Below are 24,173 nucleotides of genomic sequence, written 5' to 3' on the forward strand. Positions count from 1 at the left end.
GATTTAGGGGTAGTCCACATACAGCCAACGTACTGCAGTCAGTCTGCAAATAAAAATTACATGGTTAATCATTTGTATCCTATCAAATTCAGTTTATGACTTTGACAACTGCCCACTTCTTTTGCACCAATAATTTTCCACTTTGCTTCACAGAGAATGGAGATGATGGTGAATACTGTGTCTTTAAGAGAGACAGAGCAAGCGTGAGTGTGAGCGAGAGAGAGAAAGGGAGGGACCTCTTTGCCCTCCAGAAACCAGGAAGGGAAGTGAGTTGATCTGCTGCTGCTGCTGCTGCCTGGTTAGCGCATACGGGGCTTTAAGCTGCACAACATTGTGGGAGAGAGAGAGCTCCGGAGAGAGGAGGAGAGGGCAGAGCTAAACCCCATAACAAGCAGCACCACGGCCATCGCAGGTGAGCAAAAAGACACCCTGACATCCCATAGCTGGCTGCCCTGGGCCTGTCAAACCAGAGGGGAGTAGGGCAAAGGAGGAGAGCACAGAGACAGGAGTGAAGGAGGGGGAGAGAAGAGCAGAGTGGGGGGGCTGACCGGACAGGAGAGGTGGGTCTCTGCTACTATAAGGTTCCTCTTTTAATCTCTCTAAAGTACTTCCTCTGTACTGGCGTGTCCCTCTGGGGAGTCCTGAGATAAAGTTTATAGGATGTGTTCAAGGCATTAACTTTTCAGGCAGGTGGAAGCACTTAGAAGAGGAGGAGGGGTGGGGGCTCTCAGGAGAGGGTGGGGGGTACTGTGTAAGAGAGAAAGAGATGCAAATATTATTCTTTTGGAAGTGGTAATAACTTTTAGAACATTGACAACATGCACATAGCACAGTGAGTTTACCTTGACATGAGGTTGTTGTGGTGACAGCAGATTGTTGGGTGTTAATTAAAGAGAATACAAAGTTGTAAGTGTGAAATGTCACCTGGCATGCCTGAAGTAATTTACAGTGATGAAATGCAAATATAGCTGAGCTTGAGTTGTCCGTGTGTTTTTAGCATGTGAGACTGGACCCAGGTTGATGGCTGCTCTGTACTTTAATACCTGGCAGGCTGCTAGCAACATACTGTAGTGTATAATTCAGCCCAGAGTGCTTACGTTAGAGAAGGCTTGGAGACTAAAGGGGCGGTGAGGACATCCAGTGCAGGGAACTGTAGTTCACAACAAGAGACTTAAAGCAGGTCAAATGAGGTTTTGGAACTCTATATCCCAGAGTGCCTTGCCCATAGCCATCCAGGAAAAGGAACTGCTGCCAGCCTATCCCTACAAGGAGGTGTGGTGATCAAGGAGCTGTCAAGCCAATGAGAGCAGGGGATGCAGAGCCCAGTTGTGGGACGAAAATAAAGGGGGGTGGTGTGGTGTTTGGATGGGAGGGGGTAGGTGTCTGTTTGTGTGGGATCAGGCAAGGGCTTGCCTGTATGACTAGGGCCACTCGCAAGTTTCCTGTCTGGTAAAGCTGTCGTCCTGCCCAGAGACGAGGTAACAGGGCTGGCCAGCAGGCAAGGGAGGCACACAGGGCCAGAGCAGCACTTTCTGCCTATTCGGTAAGCACTCAACACTGTAATGCCAGAATAAAAGTGACAGAGAATGAGAAGGGGAACTTTGTAATATTTAATGTCATGTGCTTTTTAAAAAATGTGGTTTGAGATCAGAGTTCTTGACCCACTTGTAGATGATGAAAAGAATGGCAAATGGGTCAGTGCAGAGTGTAAGATGCTGCATACACAAAAGTGAGAAAAGTTTTTATTGACATAAAAATATTTTTCTATTTGTTTTATTGTCTTTGGTATGTGTGACCAGTGTATTGTTTTAAAAGTTTGTAACTAGTGTTTTGGACTAAATAGCTGTTATAGGGGTGTTCAGGCAATTCCGTGAAAACTGTTGCATTTAATGTTAGCCTGCCCGTTCAGCCGTGCCCATAGCCCTGACTTTGTACAGGTAGGGTTTGAGTAACAAACCCTAACCTCTGTGTTAAGAAACCTCAGTAACTGAGTGATAGATGTGACACATCTATTAATGACTTAAAATGATGCAGGACCTGTTTAAAGTATGGATACATTTCTCTCCAAATTCAGAGACTCAGACACTTGTTGGATGAAGTTATAGTCAATCTCATGACATTGTTCCTCCAGTTCACTCTCCCCCTCTTTACCAGTATCTTGTTTAAGTTCAATCCTAATCTCCACTGTCATGTCTTTTAGCCTGTAGCACACTACTACCACTTTGCAACTTCACCTCCTTAGCTTTCTTCTCTTAATAGAACCAATGCATTTTTTTTTTGTTTTGCATACTTGACGAACTTGTTTTTAAACATCAGTACATTATGAACACAGACCACAATGACGCCCTATTCCCAGGAAAGTATCTGAAAAACCTCTTAAAACTTTGCTGTCTGATTGACGTGATTTCTATTACTATGGTACACATTGTTCTAACACAGTTTTCTGGCTTCAGGTATAGAAAGAATATAGTTTGTAAATTCCAGCATGGGGTTAAACTAGGACGCCATATGTGTTTTTGAATCGACTCACTCGCCATGCATGTGTGTCTGTGTTACCAACAATAGACTGTGGGGGAATTGCAGGGGACTTCAGTGCCTGTGGGCTGGTCCAAGACACCACCCATCAATTTGGCGGTGAGGCTGAATACAGTTTGATATTCCTCTATGTTTGTGCCTCACCACGCTGGTCCAAACGAGCAGGTTCAGGCAGACAGAGGAGACAGGTTGCGTGATGTCTCCGTGGCAGTTTGAGGCTTCATTTGAGAGTGAAATGCTGGCTCTGTAGTACGGAACTCCACATGTTACAGCACTGCATACATCATTGTTTGTTTAGAACTAAATTTAGGTGGTTCATGTAATGTAATGTGTTTCGCCCACATGGATCAAATATTTATCTTTGCTGTAACTTGCCATAACTGATTCGCTTAACATATAAAGCCCCACTGGGCTGCCACCTGTTTATCTCCATGGAAATATTAATTTTGGCTACAATATTCTACAATATGGCAAAAAAAAAAAACAATATTCCAATATTTATGCCATAAAAGTATGGTTTTAATTTTCTATTTCCATATAATCATGCTTGTGATGTGCCACCTTCAAAAAGTTATGCAGTGTTACTTTAATATATTATTTTTCTTGGAGTTCATTTAGATTACATTTTCTTCCAGTTTCACATACATATGCTTATAATCATGTTTGGTTTAAGTACCCACACACATAAGCAGCATGTTAGCTTCACTTCCCACTTATGTTCAGTTCCCCTGGTCAGCTGGTCTGTATACCACAGCTTCCAGACTGGTTAAACAGGCAGACAGACCCCTCTCTGTTGTTTTTCTGTTGTTTTGCTCAAGTTTAGGGGCAGTAAAGGGGCTTCTACTGTTCTCTTCTGGGGCATTTATTATGGAGAGTCCAACACAACCTGATCGAATTAGACCAGGGAGGAGGAGACCAAGATGTGTTTTTCTAGGAAGCTAGGTCTTATGTTTAACACGTAGCTATGTGCTGATTTAACAGATCAATAATATGTACAGAATGTGTTTCAGTTGTAAAGGACACGGTATAGAATCCTGTGTTAATTAAGGAGAAAGGCCAGTGTGGGGTAAGGTGACCAATTTGACACTGTTCGCTTGTCGATTTGGCTTGGACAAACACTTAAAAGAACATGAGTGGGTTGTATTAGAGGATATTGAGACGCAGGGTGGGACTGCCATGATTTGCCATCTCAGCAGTGGAAAGGGGAAGTGGGTGAAGCGGTGGGTACAGCGCAGTTCAGAGTTGGAGGCAGAGATAGAGCAATGATGAGATGAGAGCGACAGATGAGAGGAAGAGAGGAGGAGTGAGAGAGGGAGGGAGAGAGGGTCAGACAGTTGGGACAGCGCGCATAGAGCTGGTCATCTGATAACACAGTGGGTTCTGTTACACGGCTGCCACACACTCACAGGAAGTCTCCTTGTGGGTTTGCGCATGCACACAGCTGTATGTGGACATGTTGGCCCACCCTGTGACTAGGGATGTCAAGATTAATTGGTTAATTGTGATATTGGATGCCACAATAAAATCTTTTTTTTTTTTTTTTGGACGTATTCATATCTAGTAAACAATGCAAATGGAAGTGACATGGGGATTTCACTGTTTACAATTATTGTGAGTAGAACATTTTAAATACTATTATAATGTTAAAATTTATAACATTGTGACATCCCTACCCAGAACCAACTATCTTGCATAGGTCCTGCCCGTGCAGCGTCTAAAGATATGCTCACACTTCCTGGTTGGCAGTGAGGCGGTGATAGAGCCTGTTACTCAAGTTAGAGGGAACTGTTGATGTGGTTTTATGACAAAGCTACTGTTCTGAAATCACATGCAATATTGAACACTTTCGAACAACCATTTGACTCTAACAATTTTACCACACTTTAGTTGAATGTGCTTTTGTGTAATAATTCATAGTTCAAATATTACTCAAAAATGTTTGACAAATATTATAGTGGCGTGGTGACATTTAGTGGCCAACAGGTATAGGAGTGGTCTTGTATGAGATGAACTAACATGAGAAGCTAATGAAGTATCAGTAATAATCACTTTCAGTTTTACTTTTTTATGTGAAGAGTGTATTCTAAAACCCACACTCTGTCACATCAAACTTTGCCCCACTTGTGTGTGGTTAGCTCCCTCTCCTCTTATTGACTGAGGTTACTCCAGGTAACTCAATGAAAGCTGAGTTTATCATTGACATCTGAGCCAGATTCCTAAGCCACCATAGGCTAAGGACTTATGAGTGTGATTTTAACGCCCTGCCTCGCCCACTACCTTTTCACTTGCTTTGTGTCAGTATCTTGGCACTGCTTCCTGGTTCGTTTTTTTAGATCAGCTCTTACAACTAGAGTTTTATCAGCCTCTTATTCTCTTCCTGCTTTGATGCCAAAATGACCAGTCTAGTTTCCTTCCACTACTGGTATCACTGAGTCACTTGGCCATGATGCTTACACAAAATCCACTTTTCATAGAAACATTGACCCCTCCCCATTCTGATTATCTCGCAATATCCTTTTGGTTCAACCTTGAACCTTCTTCATCTGAATGAAGTAGATTCCTCGCACAGGGGCGTGTTACAAACAACTGTTGCCATAGAAGCAGTAGAGATAGTGAGTGAAATGAGGACACAAGACCAATAGACAACCATGATAGAAACATTGTTAAGGGTTGAACAACTTGCTCTGTGCTACATGACAGTCCCTTTATTTGCCTCCTTACCTAAGAAACATCAGAGGTTGCATGGGGTTAACAGCTGCCTTTGTATTAAGGAATGACTGGTATGTAACAGTGAAGCTATAACATACTGATGGAAAAGGTGCTCAGGACTATTTCTGCTATAGTTTTTTTTAGGGTAGATTATAAGCAGTTTGAGTTTATCAGAAATTGGTATGCATATGATGAACAGAGTAAAATGAACCGATGAGGAGTCAAAGTGAAAGTGCTGTCTGGTACAGGAGGCCGTTGCTTGTGGTGTCTCTGCAGTCTCATTGTAATATCTCTTTTAGTAGATATACATGGTAAGGGGTAGAGGTACGTTAAGGACAAGGTGGAGGTAATAAGGGCGGGACAAGTTGAACTGAAGCGACGGTTTGACTTGCAAAGCAGGCTCAGAAGCCCATAGCCCAGGCGTGAGAGGAGGGCCCTACATGAAGTCCAGTGTTCAGGACACAGACAGCTGGGAGCTGCATTGTGCTGGGGCCTTGCCACCCATAGGCATGAATTAGTGATAAGAAATGTTTCAAGCCATGAGGAGGAGGTGTCAGGATCAGGTTTGTTGCACTGTTTCCTTTTCTTGGTCGTCTTTGCAGGTTATTTGAGGACATGTGGCTCCTCCTCACAGAGATGTTGTCCCATCCTCTGCTGGCAGTGAGTGTGTGCGTGTTTTATCTCAGCTCAGCGTCTTTACCCTACAAAGCCGTGACCTGGGGTCAGTTGCGTATGTAAGGGGGATAACACACACACAGTGTTCAGCGCAGGTGCCCTGTTAGAGAGAGAAAAGGAGGTTGCCTCTGGACTGGATGGGCTCACACAGATCTATTTCCACCTGCAGAGGACATGACCGGTCGCCATGTGCTCGCCCTTTCTGCTTCTCTCTGCTGCCTTTCTCTGCCTATCTCCCACTCATCACACCATGTTTCTTTGTCTTTGCCCTTGGTCTACTCCCCCAACATATTCACATGAAGAGAGGACAGTAACATTTGCTTGTGTCACTGCCACGTTTCACCTTCTATTTGAATTAGAGTTTTATCTTTATTAGGTCGTAAAGTCATCTCCCTATCAAGCTCAAACTAGACAAAAAATCTCGAGGTAATTACATTACAGAAAAAAAAAAAAAAAAAGTTCTATAGTAAGAAATTCATGTGAAAATAGTAACACAAAATAATTGGTGTGATGAAAAGTATTTGGTAGTAATTAAAAAACGTTTATGTTTTGAATAAACAAAAGTCTTTTTATATTAATGTTTTGTTTCAATGTAAACAATTGATGACCTACTTAAAGGATTTTAATCATGAGGTACTTTAAGATACCCCCTTCCACCTGAAGTCTTTTTAAAGGCTTTACCTAACGCTGACCTGTGGGCAGAGCTGCCTCTGTGCCAAATCTAAAGTAGTGGAGGCGTTTAGGCGTTTTACACAAATAAATCAAAGACAGCAGCGTGATACTAGAAGAAGGTGGTGTTCAGGTTGAGACAGCAACTGGCAGCCAGGTTAGGCAGGTTTGGTAGAGGGGTGTAGCCTACAAACATACCAGGGCAGAACTGAAGGAATGCCACTGGAACGGATCATCTGTGCAGAGCAACATGCATTGCACCACCTGCTGGGTCTAACAGCAGATGAAGTGGGCTGTCCTGTACATGGACTTCCGTGCACTGTGATGCTATTGACATCTCTGTGGTGTTGCTGTATTTGCTTATGTGTTTGTTAATGGAGAAATTGTTGTGCTGAAACCCCCCTCCCACTGCGCAGGCTTCAGTCGATCATTTTAATCCCCCCCCCCACACACGTGAGCAGGGGGACAGCCTTTCCTGAAACTTGGCACACCGTACAGGGTGGGGTAACCAGCTCAGACCGGATTGACAACCTCCCTTTTTAATACGGTTCCCTCGCAGCTTGTTGCGTGTCCTCTTCCACTGTTAGTTTTTACCACAGGGTCTGTTCTGGCACTGGCAGCCCCCTCCCTTCTTTACTTCAACTCACACTCCTCCCTCCCTGGCTCTAACCAACACACAGTGCACAAGCTGTACTGCCCAACTCCCAGCATGCACTGTAACCCCCCCTGCCCTCTGCCTATCTGTCCTCCATGACCTCTTCCTTGGTTTCTTGCCTAAGTGCATGCACACACCCCTAGAGGAAGGTGTGTATACAAGGAAATAGGCTATAGCCACCTGTGCAGGCAAGTGACAAATGGCTGTGTCTTGAGGAGGGGTTCTAACATAACCTGCTGGGCAGCGTGATAAATAGTTTAAGATTTACAGTAGCAATGTGACACATGTAGTGTACACTTATTATAGGCTCAAAGTTGACAAACCTTCTTGTGAGCCTAGTGCCCTTAGGTGCCAGTGAATTCCTGGAAGAGACCCCTCCCATCAAGTGTATGGGAGACATTATGTTACATCTTTACCCATGCAATGAATTTCACAAATTTCAATGCTGTACACAATATTGTAATTATTTAAACTTAAAAAAAGATAGTCCAGAACTATGGATACACCTATGCAATCCTATATTTGTGTCAAAGCTTAAAATTTTGGTGGATCAGATTTTGGCTTCTATCGGTTTAGCTGATATCCCATTTTGGTCTATAAATTGGTGTAATAAGACAATTTACCAAAACGTCTCAGAATATTAAATTTGTATTTTTACAAAGCTGTTCTGTAGTTATTTAACACATTTGGATCATTTTGATTTTACCTTTATGACATTTGTGCTTAAAGGAAATAAATGAGCAAATATCTGAAGCCAAAGTATTGATGAACAGAAAAACCTGGATTGGTGCATCTCCATCTAGAAAATGTATAATTACGCAATATGTTATACCATGGGTCATGAGTATTCCAATGCACAAGTTGTCCAACGACAGTTAAATCATTTTCTATATCACTGCACTGTGAACACCATCATAGCAATGGATAGATAAATAGGAGCAATAGCTCAATTAAAACAAACTTAAATGAATAAATTCAGTTTGTAGGACAGGGATATATGCATATCGAATAACTTGGATCTGTGAGACTCCAGATCATGCGTTCAAACTGCATAACAGGTGACTCCTTGTTGTTTAATTCTTACTTTTGTGGGTCTTACTTGTGTTCTTAGAGTGGTGTATGTACTTGATATATAATCTCCTCTTCAATACATTATATGGACTATATGTTAATGTTCTTTTGTATCTCTCTCTCTGTTGTGGGTGCAGACAGGCAGAAGCACAGACGGCAGGACGGATACGCGGGCGGGGGCTGTTCTGGGCGGCTCGGCGGCAGGCTGGTGGAAGATGTCGTCCGGAGCCGGAGGGAGGGGGGGCAAGCGGCTCAGGGGCACGGTGAGCGGCTGTGGAGGAAGCCGAGGCGGGTGTGGAGAGGCCGAGGAAGGCTCGGTGGGCATCCCTTTCCCTGAACACAGCGCAGACATCCTGGGCAGCCTCAATAAGCAACGTCTCACTGGGCTGCTGTGTGACGTGCTCCTGGTTGCACAAGACCGAGAGTTTCCCGCCCACCGCTCCGTCCTGGCCTCTTGCAGCTCCTACTTTCACAAGCTCTTCACTTCGGGAGCTGCTGCTGACCAACAAAACATCTACAACATTGACTTTGTGGCTGCCGAGGCCCTGGGCGCATTGCTAGAGTTTGCCTACACGGCCACACTGACGGTCAGTCACAACAGTGTGGCTGACATCCTCGCTGCCGCACGCCTTTTGGAAATTCCTCCAGTCCAAGATGTCTGTACTCACCTACTAGACACAAAAGTGCTCTCCCCATCGGTAGGAGACAATTCCTAACAATTATTAGAACAAAAAATGTATATACATACATTACAATTATGTTTTCACCAGAAACTTACCAAAACACTAAAAGCATGTTTGTTCTTCTAGGTACAAACGATGTCAACGCATTGTCTTTTAATGTAAATGTTATAGCTGTAAAAAATAGTCTTACTTTAAGCAGTTAAACATGAAGATGAAAATAGATTGTAGATGTTCATATGCGAAAGCTGTACTTTGGTGACTTTAACCTCTATGGTCACAAGGTGTCTGCCTGGTGTTTGCACCAACCCTGTATTAGTCAAGCAGAGGAGAGCTTATATCATCATTAGTTTTTCTCACTAGGCCTGAAACACACCCACAGCTTTAGGGTTACTTTAACACTTACTCATGCTGAACCAGTAATGTGTTGGAGTGTGTAAGGACACTCTGCTCTTCAGCAAACTGCAGACATATCAGGGCCATACTCACTATCATATCTGAATAAAAAAACACCACTTTGTAATGATAAAGACTTCAATGCCTGACCTTCAGTGGCACCACTGTAGTAAATGGTGTATCTTTGCTTTGTGCATGTCTGTACATTCACTCATTAGAGATAAACCTTTTTATGCAATAATCAGATGTTCAGTGGTTTGATCCCTTCACTTTGACATCCCTCTGCTAATGTCATTAATAGCAAGGAGGTAGATCTTAAACATTATTGTCTTTTTTGATGTGCTTTTTATTTATTGTCTTATTGTTTATTGTTTTTTTAATATATATATATATATATATATGTATACAGATCGATTGTGATCCAAAGGATGGTGATGAGGGCAAAGGCTGTGGTGGCCAGGACAAGGGAAACCGTGTACGTGCCCGCGAATATTTAGAGTCTTTCCAGAGAGGGGTTCACTGGAGCAGTAGCTGCAGCACGCCGGAGCTCAGGGACGTGCCCACACACCTGCACTTTAATCATGGTAACGGGGGAATACCTAGTAACGGGGTATTTAGTGGTCCGGGGGAGTACTACTCACCCCTCCCCTTGGCCCTGGCCCCGACCCCCACACAAGAGCCAGAAGACGAAGATGATGATGAAGAGGATGATGATGATGGCAATACAATTCAGGGCAACGGAGCAAGCCTCCCTTCAACATACTACCCTCCACCTCAAAATGGCCACTACTATCTGCCTGCTGAGTCCAGGCTGGGACAGGAGGCAGAAATGGAAGATGAGAACAAAGAGTTGATGGTGAGAGAGAGGGGTCCAGCCAGTGCCCTCCTGCAGCAGATGATGGACTCCATAGAGAGGCAGAAGAAGCGCGTACTGGCCGGTGAGGACCTGGGGGACGGGGATGAAGCTGATGTGGAATTTTACTTGAATTACTTTAACAGCACGCAGCATGAGGATCCTGCTTCTGCTGCTGTGACACAGGGACAGCAGCCGCTCTGGTTGTCACGGAGCAGTGCAGGTCCAGATCGAGTAGAGAAAGCCACAGGAGAGAGAGGTGGCACGGCTGGAGGGGCAGGGGGTGAACGAAAGATGCGCTCTAAGGCCTTCCAGAAGTGCCCCATTTGCTCCAAGGTCATCCAGGGAGCAGGCAAACTACCCCGCCATATCCGAACACACACAGGAGAAAAACCTTATGAATGCACCATCTGCAAAGTGCGCTTTACCAGGTAAGCCCAATTAATGAACGGACTACCCCATGTCACATGTACTTATAGTCTTGGATCTGGCACAAATCACCCTGCAGTGGTAAACACAACAAAGCCAACATGAGGGATTATTGGCACTAACCAACTTAGCTTTGCATTAAGCAGGCATTAAGGTAGTGTAGCCATGGAAAGCTTTTTAAACAGTGTTAGATGGCAGCGGGACATAGTTCAGTAACGGGTAGTTCAGTATTTAAACACTGTAGTCATATGGTTGTAATTGTCTATTTTATTATCACAGAGTTCTTTGCAAAGTCCTGGGATTTAACATAGGGGTTAGATAAAACAAGGCTGGGCCTCTGTAATTTTATCTAGAGGAGGGCAGCTATAAAGCACTGCGACCTGATATAGAGGGGACTGCTGGCCCTGGATAGTTCATTCAGTCATTTGAACTTTTGATCTCTGGTTATGTTGATTATTGCCCATGGCAGAGTAGTTAACACACGCCCCTCTCTGTCATTCCTTTACCTCACTAATGAAATCTGCCATGTGCCTCTCAGATAAATGTAGTAACTTCCCAGCAAGGGACTTGAGCAGTTTCCATTTATTTCTTTGTGTTTTCCTAGAAATGATTCCTTTAATTAATTAATTAATTAGTAGACCTGTGCTGGAAATAGATGTGGTTGACTACAAATACTTAGAAGTTGAACACGTGAGGGAGGGCTAGTCGTGTATCTGAATCGACTGGCGGTGGGAAGGGGGTATTGTAATCTTAATCCTGTTTGATCAGGGTTAAGAGTGTGCCTCACACGGTAATAAATCACTCCTGTCCTTTAAATAATTCACCTCTGTCAGTGTGCCACATCGTTTCTAAGCTTCTGTGTGTGTCCCTGCCTCCAGTAACATTTTCTTTCAGATTTTTTCTTTTGTTTTGCAATCATGATGTGAGCAGCAGAATCTCACTGGCATGTGTGTTAGGTCTAAATAAACTTGTCTGGACACTTTAAAACCTGAAGCTCATGGAAAAGCATAGCAAGGACTAAAACATATTATGGTTTTACTTGTCATACATAACATATTTCAAATGGATAATATCAATACATGGCTCCTCTTGATGTTGGAATACTACCATTACTGCAGGTAATATCTTAAATATGCAAGTTAGCAAAAATTTTGTACAGTTTTTGGCAAAGTAATTAAGTCATGAGATATTAAAGTTAAATGTAAATGTAGAAATAGCTTTGAATGAATGCAATATATTTGTACTTTTATGTTGTTTTATGAATCATCTTCTTATCTGGTCTTCTCAGGCAGGACAAGCTCAAGGTCCACATGAGGAAGCATACAGGAGAAAAGCCTTACTTGTGTACGCAGTGTGGCGCCGCATTCGCTCACAACTACGACCTGAAGAATCACATGCGTGTGCACACCGGCCTGCGGCCTTACCAGTGCTCCAGCTGCTTTAAGACTTTTGTTCGCTCCGATCACCTTCATCGCCACCTCAAGAAAGACGGCTGTAATGGCATCCCCTCCCGTCGTGGCCGAAAGCCCCGGGTGCGAGAGCCTGATCTCCTGGATGCCCCTATGAGCCTGCTGAGCCCCAATCTGGACTCTGGAGCAGTGCCTCATGTGGCCCGGGGGCGGCGACGCTCTGAAGCTAGCTCTGGGGCGGAGCGGGAGGGGGGAGCTGAGCCCCACGCACACAGTCCTCCGCTGCAGCCGCCAGGACGGGATGCAAGGCCCTGACTGCAGCGGAAACAAGGACACACTGCTGGACACCAGTCACTCTGCCTCCTGTGAAACAGGACAGTGTGAACAGAGGAGAAACGCGCTCGAAGACAAACTGAATTAAAAAAAACAAAACAAAATATTCCTCTATAAACCAAATCAGGGTGTCGGAAAATCTAATCTTTATAGTTTTTTTTTCTTTACTAGGAAATGGAGTAGATTTGCAAGCACTTGAGTTTTCTGTTGAAGAGCAAAAGAACGCTTCAGAGCTCACACCCATGACGTCCACTTTCTGGGTCATTCTGTAGACTTTAAGATATTTGGGGTTTTATACATTGGCACTTATGCTTAGGCAAATGTATATTCATTACAAAAAAACTCAGCAACTATGCAGTTGATTTAGATTTTATTGGTTTTGTCCTCAAAGCCTTCAAAGCTCTAAGCAAGGTGTCAGGCACCTTCTGGCTGCTGTACGGGTGAAACGAGGACAAATCCGTGAAAACTCTTTTCTATTCTTTTGCAGGTCTGAAATGTACAGTTACCATAGAAACTACATTGCCACAATATGGCATATGCAAGAAAAAACCTGATGCAACAGTTTTCACTTAAAATGTTCCAGAAAGAATCAGAAAAGGGTATGATTATGAAGTGTTACTTACTCCATAAAATCTGTTAAGAAATTAATCATAATTGCAAAACAAATTTGCATTGAGTCGAATCCACATCATTGGGGGCTCGTTAGTTGCAGGGTGGAGGGTTTGTGTTTTAAAAGCACTACCATTGTATATTTTGGTTTGACTATGTTGCCTCTTTTCCCTCCATATCCTGCAATTTCATTATTCCTTTTTTCTTTAATGTTGTCTTAATTTTTTTATTCTTTATTGTGCTGACTGCTTTGGGTACTTGACACTTTATAATTGTATGTATATATAGCGAGTGGTAATATGACATGGGTCCCCTCTTAATGCTGAGGTGTGCTTACTAATCGGGTTTTTCCTCTTAGGCTTGATGTCTTATTTCACGTGTGTGAACAAGGCTAACTGTATGAATGTTTGAGCTTAAAGTCGCCCAGTAGATAAAAACTGAACACTTGATTTTAGAAAGGATGGGAATGAAGAGGTTGAATGAATGTGCATAACTATTTGCAGTTTTCGGTCCTTGTGTGACAAGGAGCGGGTAGCATTTAACCAAAAGCTGGTTAAGAGAATGGCAGGGAGCCCCAATGAGAGAATTATAGAGAGTATGAGGAGTACATGCGTAGACAAGCACCTTTTCTATGTTTGCACAGCTTTACTAAAGATATCCAACAGTGCAAAGGTATATTTAAAGCAAGCGAGCTGGTACTGGAGGGGAGTGAGAGGTAGGTTATGTATCATGCTTATTCCAATCTTTTTGCCCTAGGGACCACACAACCATGAGGCAACCTGTATGATGAAGAGAGCAATAAATACCTGTCCAAGTCGCTTGGCCAAATAGGAGTGCAGCTGCAGCTCGCTGAGGGGGAGGGGCGCAGGGAAGGGAGGGGGATCTCACAATGTCTGTTGCATTCCAAAAAATAATCTCCCCAGCTCACTCAGCCACGTTTCCAGGCAGGAGGGGATGTGATTAGGCCTTTTCTCTCTGCCCCTGTAGTCCTCTTATGCCCCTGAACCAGCCTGAGGGCAGTTATTAAAGCCTGTGTTAGAGTGGGTGAAATGCCTGGTCCCCTGTCTTTTGTATTTACATGTGTGTGTACATTGTGCGTACATTGTGTGCGTGGCAGTCAGGGTCCCTCTGGCCACATCATCGCTGTTTGAGTCAGACACAGCCTGTTCAAACATGCACCCTAAGCTGCTCGCCCCCATGCACTTTCTCTGTCTTAAACACACGCACAGGCACTGGGGCCAGGCATGCCCCTGTATTGCGGGGGAAGTGCCACAGCCAATCATCTGTATATTGCAAAATTGTTTATTCAAAAATGTTCTCAAATATCAAATGTTTATGTTCAAATGGAACATATGAAGCTTTTTAAAAAGTTTTGTTTGCCCACTCAGTTGTATCTGTAGAGCTGTAGTCCAACCATCAGTCCATCGCACCTTAAGGGAAAAGCAGGTGAATGCACTTTGTTACTGAGGAGGGAGCGCTTTTGACAATGAAACGGGTACTTTAAGTGATCCAGTTGCATCTTCTGCACTGGTTTAGTTCAGGTTGTATTGATGAGCTGCCAAATAATTTAAAGCTGAACTGTTCAGATCTCTTAAAGAGAAGTCAGTTCAGATAAATGTTGGGTTTGTGACCATAAAAACAAAATTATTCCAACTGATTGCACTTGAAGTTAGATACGAAGAATTGGACCATTTATCTATATATCTCAATATAAAATGGTGGATCAGGAAAGGGCACTATGCTAGTGTATGTGTGTGCACTTGCCTTGCTTGTGCACAGACGTGCGTTACTGGCTGGCAGGCTGGAGGGTCTCAGGACAAGCTTGGATAAACAAACTTCATGTCTAGCCCATCTGTTCACCAGCTCCTCTCATAACTACACTCTCTCTCAGAGGAGCGGCAGTGATAATAGACCACGGTACCACAGAAGCAAAAATGCTATATCGTAAAACAGTTCATTGAACAGTTGCTTGTTTACTTTACAGTTCTCTGGGTCCAGATTTGCATAATTTATCTTTAAAGCTTGTTGGCCATTGATGGGAGTGTAGTTTCTATTTTGCTCGGATGTTATGATATACATAGTCTGAGGTTTTTGCACAGTGCGGCAGACCAATGCAGATCTGCTCTTCTTTGATCTTTGTGGAAGGCGGTACTTGGTATGGGTCACACAAGCCCATTTAGTCTCTGCATGTCTTTAATTTAACAGCACCTGTTGGCATTTTTTGAGCCATATTTGTTTCTTTGGACTATATTGTCATGTAAAAGTCTGACATGTGTTGATTAACCAAAGCTCGTGTCCCCAGCTATTGTCCATAGAAAGGACTTATGTCCTTTCTTATGTTGAGTAGTGTGTAGAAGTATGTTTCTAATTTATCCAGACTGGGCCTCGCAGATAAAGCCACATGCAGTTGCCCTCCTCTTGAATATATGCTGAGATGTGTGTGGAGTCAGATATCTACTTGAGTTTACTTTCTAACGGTCTTTTTGTCCTTGTGGACGATAGAATCAGAGGTGTAAGGATGTATAGTTATTATTATTTCTTGTTTTCTAAAAGTTAAGTTGTGCTACAGCTGTTTTTATTTCTTAACAATATGGTTGGATGAATGTGTGTGCATGTCTGGGTCAGCGTGTGGATTGCTGTGCCAGGAGGGTGGGTTAACGGGTGCTTGGGTGGGGTTATGGATACAAAGCCTGACAGCACTGGAAATGGTGCTTACGCTGGGAGAGCAAAAATTTGCACTAATGTTAATGTCCTTGTCCTGCTTATGGGAGAAGGCCAAGAGACCACCAGCCACCTGCTAACTAGCATTAGCTTGCAGCAGTGTGGTAATACTCAGTGGTCTCACAAAGAGTCCATCCGCTCCCCTATGGAGATGTAATCAAAGACAGATCATACAAAAATTCACATGCAACAAATACCAAAGCATTAAACACTTAAGCTAAGTAAATAAAATGGTTCACAGAATGTCAATGTATGTTTTATCTCAATAAGAGATTAGTACAAATAAATGATCACAGCAGACCCTCACTAATGAGTCATAAGTGCATGTTCAGTAGTCATTTAGGAAGTGTTCATCTTGCTTTTCAGTAGATATTGTTTTCAGCCCTTTTGAACTTTGTGTAATATCCAAGCAGACTTCTATATTGATCAGTGGTTATACATCATTTATACAGTACATGATTGGGTGACTTAAAATTAAAACACCTGGAGCAGTCTGGAGCTATGTAGATGTCTCTGAGCAGCTTTAAGCTTGTGTTTGTATTGATGAAGACAGTGGTATTGTGCAGTGTGGGGCTGAGGCTCACTCCTATGAAAACTGCAGAAAACTGTGGTGTGCCTTACACACAAAACAACACATTTTATCCAATATTTGTTCCATAAACTGTTGACTGAAACCAAATTTATAAAGCTGCTTTGGCTCAGCATTGACATTGTTTCAGTCAATCTTTAAGCTTTACTTTGGAAACATTAATGAGCAGCCACAACTCCAGAGCTGTGTCTGTCTCGCCTCTGTGGCTCCAAACGCCTCAGCCCCAGACCAAGGTTACTCTGACAGGCTATACAGAATGTCTCAATCTTTACTCTTTATGTGTTTTTATTGACCTTGGTGTTTTTGAATCTATCTGTAAGGCCACAAAACAATCAACATCAAAACACTGATAACTGACAATAATATGTGTGGTGACACAAAAAGGACTGTCAGCATTGCAATCTTGCAGGACACCTGATACTGTGTTTTTGTGTGTTTTCCATTGAGCTTGAGATGCACAGCAAGATGAGTGCAGCATATGCAGGACGGCACTATGCACAGCATGGCTCTGGCACTAGCACAGGCAGCCCTGGGTCCTTCAGAAGGCCGGCAGCTGTCTATTGGCTGCTTTCAGCCAAGTGGGGGCAGTTTGCACTTGGAGTCTCTCCCCATCTCTGGGGATGCAAAGGTGGACACAAAGAGATGAGGGGTTTAGGGGGGGGAGGGGGGGGGGGGCTGTAGATTTCAGGTATGACTAAAGACAGAGCAGGTGACCGACTGTTTACTGACCAATACATGTATGTCTTGTGTTTTCAAACAAGGGGAATCATATGGCCACAAATTTGATTACAAATGTAAAACACAGGAGGTCACCACAGTGACTGCTGATCTCTTTTGTTTCCATGTACTTCTCAGGTGGAAAAATACACTGCTATGCATTTAATTTGATGTCTGCTCATTGTATGGCTCATTGCCCTATGTTTATGCCTTTCTTGTTCACAAATCTATTTAACTTATTACCTCCCACACAAGTTGAAGCTAGATTATTTTTACCCAGTGGCTGTGACCAGCATTTCTCTCTATTGATTTAGTGATATGTTTGCTGGAAGGAAGGAAGCCATGGGAGAATCCTATAAAAGACCATTTACAAAAGATATATTAGAAAAGCACAGAGCATGTTCTCTTACTTTGCTCCTGTCATTTTTCTCTCTGGGTTTGAAGCTCTGTGGCTTCTTTGATCTGGGATCACAGACCAGTCAGGAGAAAAAACACCATTTCAGTTTGCAGTCATCTAAAGTCATTTAGGAAACATTCCATAACTTCATACTGTGATTCCCTCTTTGTAGTGTTTGGCCAGCGAGTTGGAGGCAGCAGACACATTTGATAGGTGCATCCCTGTCTGCCCTGCTCATTCTGCATCTGTGTGCGAAACACTCATATAGACACTTCAAAAGGCCTGGTGTACCGCTGTCCAACTGCCTTTTTCAGCTTCTGCGATTGTAACTAAAAGCACTTTGTCAAAGGCCATCCTGATTTTTATATGCTTTTATTTTATGGTTATCACTATTGTTTATGTTGTTCCTGTTATTGCTCTCTTACCACAACTTATTTAAATGCAAAGAGTATATTTAGATCTTAAAGAAACTTGAATATGTGGTCTCTGGATAGAAGGTGATTGATGCTGCCACATCATCTGGACATTAACACAACCACCTTTGTGAATTAATATGCATATCTACACAGCATACCTGTTTCAAATTTGTTCTGAAGAAGGTTGATTGATCTGATATTTGAAAACTCATTTGTTTTCAATTATAACCTTTAAACAGTTGCAAAACTTTCTGAATAGACTATCTAAGCTGAATGTTAAACAAGCCGTGTGTGTATCCACTCATTGCAGTGTACCCTTTTCTGCAATAACACACTATTTGTACTCAAAGGCTGGGTTGGGGTCCATGTGATTTTGATAGTTATGAATCAGCCAAGTGAACTGGCAAAAATGTTTATCTAATTATGGCCTTTACATCTCTGTCAAATACCAGATGATATAGAATTGATTGCAGCTATACTTTCAATGAGTTTATAGTGCTTACATTGGTTTAATTTGGAAGAGAGACATACTACATAGGTTTATTTGTAACTGTGATTATAACAGACATTTTTATAAATGTACATGTACATGTGTCAATGCTTCCTGCAGCATTACACATGTATATTTTCAAAGCATAAAAATGAAACTTCAGTCTACAATGGCAAAAATGCTGTTAGTTTTAATGTATACATCAACTGAACTGCAGTAAGAAGCACTTTTGCATCATTCTTCCCCAGACACTTATGTTTTACACATTTCAGTGTGCATTCCTTTTTATTAACTACCCCCTTTCTTAATTATTTGTTATTAATGTAGTAGACTGTCAATCCATGTTGAAAGCTGCAGGGGAGTAATTTGCACTTTTTGGTGACAAAACGAACTTGTATATGAGACCACTAAATCCACACAGTCTAAACCATATAATTCCATTTTGTGTCATTTTTAATGATTTTCTTTTTTTTTTTTTTTATGTCTGGCATCTGGTTGTCTGGTTTAAAGAATATAACATCTTTCTATTAAAAACAATGGTTGTAAAACATGTGGACTGTTTGTGAATTCATGCTTATATTCGTCATCTTCTTCACTTTAGGCTGTACAACTGGTGCTATAGAAATAATACTTTGTAATAATAAATTAATAATAAATTAAGTAATTCCCTTGTGGATCATTTACGTTTGTCTAAGTCTAATAGGCTATTTTAATAATAATAAAAAAAATCTATAAAGCTTAATAAAAACGTGCTTCCAACACCAGTGCATATAAACTATAAGTACAACTCCACTAATACATGTTTACAGAGTTCTTGCATATTTTATACATAGTGGTGCGGTATTTGTTTACCTCTAGCTCGTGTGCCCTCCTTCCGTTTAGCGTATTACAATTCCGTACATACGCCAGGAGGTGGCAGTACAGTAACTGTTTTAACACACACACACACCACTGTTGCTTCCTGACTGATTCTTGTGTTTTCCTTTTAAATGATCTTATTTCATTCTGTTATGACGCCGACGATGAAATACAATCAGGTCAGGAACCATCCAAATTTATTTCCAATGATGCTGAAATGTATTAGATATTATTAGATATGTATTAGTTAAGGTTATTATAGCCTATATTGTATGCCAGTCTTAACAGTTGGCATTGCCTTTACATATTTTATTGTTGTTGTTTTTCCCCTATTGTATCACATAGGTACAGTGGCAGAGTGTGGATGGGTGACAACAAACCACAAGCTTGTTGTCACCCAGTCTTCCTGTTTGCCTCAGTCCTTCTCCCCAAGGCGATCCTTTGGGGTGACAGAGGTCATCGAACAGCTCATTAACCCCACCCCAACAGCCCACACAGAGCTGCAGTCCCGGGCCCCTCTCACACACTCACACGCACACACACACGCACACACACACACACACACACACACACACACACACACACACACACACACACACACACACACACACACACACACACACACACACACACACACACACACACACACACACACACACACACACACACACGCAGTTATAAAGCTTCACTAATGGCAGTTAAGTCGACTTAAGCCCACTCTGTGAGCAGGATGCTTTCAGGGATCCACCATGAGACACAAATGTATAATGTTGTATGTAGTATAGTATTTTGGTGAGTTCTTTTGTAAGAAAAAAACAAAACAAAAAACATTGCTTTTTAAGCTTTAACATGAATGTTTAAAAGCTTAGGTCATTCAAACACCTCACTGACAGAGGATCATTGTTTACTTTGAAACTGATATCAAAACTGCACAACAAAAATTACCGTAGCCTTATTCCACATCTCTCTTATTTGGAATGGTAATTGTTTTCACTGTCAGTTCAGTTTTTCCCCTTAAACATAGATATGTTATTTCTGGTGGGTGTTTATTTAATGGTCATATACTTTTGGCCACAACTGTATGTGTAATATTTTTCTACTATGTGATGGGGAACCTATTTGGCAGATTTTTTGGGCTCAAAATTATTAACTGGTTGTGAAGCATGAAAACAACAAATACGCAGTGGGATAGCAGTATTTTCCATGTTCAGACATCCCTGTTGTAGTCAAAACATATTGGATAAGAGGAACAGCAACCCTTCAGGGGCTACAAGATGCCTGGGAGCTGTTGTCTGCTGTCCCAAGGTATTATGCACTTCTCACTGTGTGCCTACATGTACACACAAGTGTTATTCTGCAAAATGTACAGTTTACATGTTGGTGTGAAGTGCCTATATGTGCTATTACACACATGAAGATCCACAGTAAATGAGCATGTGATTCCTCTCCCAACAGTACAGACTGCATGAACGTAAAGCACAACGCAGCATACAATAGGCTCCTTCTCTCACGCACACCTTTCTCCAGGGATATAAAAAGAGCCCTTCCTCTGCGCACGCTGGGACATGAGTTTCATCTAAACTAGCTCCGTCCTCAATAAACCCACGTGAGCATCTCTGCAGTATAGATTTCAGCTTGTCCTGAGGTGTATTTTGTCCCGATCAGGTGCTTAAAATGCTCTATATGACAATAATTAGGCAGCACTGGAGACATGTGTTCTTTCTTATGTTGATAAGGGACATTGACCTTTAACCTGTGCCCCCTGCAGCCCCCCAAGCTCTCTCTGCGCGCCTCAAATGCCCCTGGCCAACTGCCCCCCACTCCCCCATCCCCTGGCAGTGTCCAGCTCTCAGGGAGGAGAGAGGAGGTGCGGCCAGGCTTGGAGCCTCGCCTGCGGCCATCACTGTCTCTCCCTGGAGAACAGGGACTGAGGTGCCTTTAAACCACTGCGGCAAAAACCTAACCAAAACCCTGCAGTCATTAATATGCAAAAATGCAAATGAGAAGGTAATTAAGAGCTGGAGCTCTCTGGAGGCTCTTTGATTGCTAATGAATTCTAATCTGCAAAGAAAGGGGGAGGGGAGCCGAAAAAAGATGAAAGAAAATTGTAAAACAACAAAAAGAGAATCTTTATCCTAATATTCTTCTGCGAGAACATTACCTGTATTCTCCTGTTGGTGGATGATTTCAAGATTCATATGTATATGTATGTTCTGCACTGTCTGTAGAAAGAAGTGTGAGTATTGTGACTATTGTTGAAGGTTAACAAACAAATACATGTTGTTAGTGTAGTTTTAACAGACATGCTTTTGTATTTCGTCAGCTTTTCTGTGCTTGTGAGTGTATTTTGATGTAGATGGCTGTTGAGGATACCATCAATAGACAGATATGTGTCTGTCTTGGACACACTGTGGTCATTGTGGAGGTTTAGCTAATTAGAGGAGGACATGACAGGCAGGCAGACACTTCTGACCAGGAGCAGGCAGTGAAAATAGAAGGTCAGATATCTTAACAGTGTGTTCTTTGCTGCAATAGCAGCTGTGTGCTGAAGTAAAGGAGATGTCATTTCATCACTTGTGTGAGCCATAACACATCCCTACTTCCAGTGTGGCTCATTCACTGTGTCAGTCGCACAAACACACATGCACACACTGCTGTTATTGTTGTTGCAGTGCTCCCACGACACCAACAATCTCCCCCTCCCCCACACATCCCCACATCTATCTCCTCTCCCCTCCTGTCCTGGGCAGCCCTGACATGCCTACTTCAATTGATTTAGAGGCAGTTCAGCTTCTGATCTGATTGTTATCATATGACTTTTTGCAAGCTCCCACTTTAATAAAACAGTGCTGTGTTATTTTTTTGATTTGGACAGAGATGTCTTTGACACTCTGGGTGTGCTCTGTTAGCTCCACCTTCCCATTCTTTAAGTCTGTGTCCATCTAAAGCTGGTTTAACCCTGCTCCATGGTCCAGTAGTGAACTTCTCCATATTCCAGCTTGGTAAACAGGAAGCTGCTTCTCTTCACTGTACCTGAAATGTGGGTGGCAGAACAGGGGCACCCATACAAATGCACAATAATGGGAATCCAAGATGATAGGGAGGGGTCCCATAAAATCACGCTGAGAGAGTAGAGGAAGAACGCCATCCACAAAAGCCATTGTCAAATGAGAATAGACAAAAGCCAAAAGCGATGTTGATTTAGTTTTTCCTTTTGTAAATAGATTGTTGATTTGCTTCATGCTTGTCTGTCTGAATTGGATCCTGACTCAAACTGTAGTGTTTGGGAGGATTAATGTCACGAACAATCCCTCAAACTCATTTTCTTTTGCACTCTGTGAGAATTACTATTTGGGATGAAAGAGAAAGCACTGCATTTCCAAACATCCAAACCCTTCATTTTGAGGATGCTTCAGTCAGTGGTGCCTCTGTAACTTTTCTGTTTTGAGAGCAGGAGTATACTCAGATACGCTGTCCTCGTTTGTTCCAAAACAATTGCTCTTCTTCCCAATTATTGCATAACCTAATGGACTCTTGCCATGGTTTGCTGTTATTGTTAGCTGTCTGTTAATATTGCATGCTGGAAGCTGCCTGGAGATTATGTGGACTTAAGCTTATTCTTGACCAAAAGAAATGGAAGAGAGTCCTTGTTAGGATAAATAACTGCTAGTTTGTATAAGCACAGCTACAGTTCATTATTATACTGATTTTATGTGAAGACAGTGTGACTCATGGCTATACAAGATACTACAACTGATCAGCTAGGGCTCCTTTGCTCAAGACCTAGTACCCATAGTTTACACTTTTGGCCTGTGGACCAGTTGTGGCTCTGCTTTTCAGCCCTGCAAGCAAATTATTAGGTTATAAGTGCATTTGTGCCTAACAGAAAAAAATTTAAAGAAGCCATAAAAAAGAAGAAAAAAGGCTTTTACATTTTTAAGATATAATTTTTTTTTCTTAAAGTCACACAATTTGTGTATTGAAGCTCAAAATATTAACTGAATTATTTTTGAGGAAATGTGCACTTGTTTTATGCTCTACAAATTTAGTGAGCATACATTTTTAAATGTATTTTTTGAGACAAATGAAATGGCTTAAATATAATTTTTCCAAATGTGGTGTAATTTATCTGGCAGAAATATTACAATTATTACTGGTACATTAAGTAGTTCCTGTGTGGGCCCATATCACATTCACTCCTCTCTATGACTGTTCCTAACTTTTGCTTAGAAAGTTGTTGCCTTGTTTAACTCTCAATGCAGTATGTTTGGACAGAAGTTAGTGAATGCTGTTTTGTGCCAGGCCAGCTGTAATGGGGGGGAAATGCTTGGAGTTTATCACAAGCACAGCAAGTACAACACATAGATTCTTCCCTGTCTCCTCCCCTTCAGCATAGATAGACTCTGAGCACGGGCACCCAGCCAACACTATCAATCTATCCACTCCTACCCCCAGTCTCTAACTCTCATTGGAGGACAGCTTCCAAAGGGGCAAGGAAGCATGAATCATGGCTCGACTATGAGAAACCTCCCAATACATGTGTTGTGTTGGCCAAAATCACTTTGTTACTCCGCTGTTGATAACATTCAGGCATTTGCCATTGCAGCTGTGAGCGGAAGTATTTAGGTGGAGTCTTGTGAGAAAGGAGGGATTCTTCTTGGCCTTGGCCTAGTTTTTTTCTTTTCCTTGTCTGATGAGAAACCTGTGTGCACCTCTGCCCTTCCCCCACCCAAACCTAAGCCTCTACTATTACAGACTGTGAGGGGCGCAGTATGGAGCGAGGTGAGCAGCTTGCCTCAATAGCGACCACGGAGTGCATATGTGCTGTGCCTACTCTGTCTTTACGGCCAAATCGTCTTGTGTAGAATGTGTGTGGTGTGATATAACCCAGTGATGCAGCTTTGGCGCGCATGGCTGCTTTCACACGAGCTCAGTGAGGAGGATGCCATTGGGTACTAAATA

At 42.5% G+C, this 24,173-nt stretch overlaps 1 protein-coding gene across 3 annotated transcripts; it reads left to right on the forward strand.

Moving 5' to 3' along the window:
* The first annotated feature begins 188 nt into the window (after positions 1–188).
* Positions 189–19,013, forward strand: zbtb7a (zinc finger and BTB domain containing 7a). Of its 3 annotated transcripts, none has more exons than XM_020940102.2 (4): positions 189–412; positions 8,452–9,012; positions 9,800–10,674; positions 11,961–19,013. In XM_020940102.2, the coding sequence occupies exons 2-4, from the start codon at positions 8,530–8,532 to the stop codon at positions 12,394–12,396; spliced, it is 1,794 nt and encodes a 597-aa protein (XP_020795761.1). In that variant the 5' UTR covers positions 189–412; positions 8,452–8,529; the 3' UTR covers positions 12,397–19,013. The 3 variants fall into 3 exon arrangements, with proteins under 3 accessions (XP_020795761.1, XP_020795762.1, XP_020795760.1); XM_020940103.2 differs by lacking the exon at positions 189–412 and adding an exon at positions 1,399–1,543; XM_020940101.2 differs by lacking the exon at positions 189–412 and adding an exon at positions 5,289–5,807.
* Positions 19,014–24,173: the final 5,160 nt, after the last annotated feature.

The sequence above is a fragment of the Boleophthalmus pectinirostris genome, unplaced genomic scaffold, assembly GCF_026225935.1.
Source record: "Boleophthalmus pectinirostris isolate CB_2022bp ecotype Guang Dong unplaced genomic scaffold, ASM2622593v1 HiC_scaffold_7, whole genome shotgun sequence".
In the NCBI taxonomy this organism is placed as follows: domain Eukaryota; kingdom Metazoa; phylum Chordata; class Actinopteri; order Gobiiformes; family Gobiidae; genus Boleophthalmus; species Boleophthalmus pectinirostris.

Bases quoted from the DNA above. Each gene is read 5' to 3' on its own strand.
- zbtb7a (XM_020940101.2), top strand. From the start codon at position 5,772: ATGTTTCAAGCCATGAGGAGGAGGTGTCAGGATCAG. The intron at 5,808-8,451 runs GTTTGTTGCACT...TTGTGGGTGCAG, and splicing joins GGAGGAGGTGTCAGGATCAG to ACAGGCAGAAGCACAGACGG. The intron at 10,675-11,960 runs GTAAGCCCAATT...TGGTCTTCTCAG, and splicing joins TGCAAAGTGCGCTTTACCAG to GCAGGACAAGCTCAAGGTCC.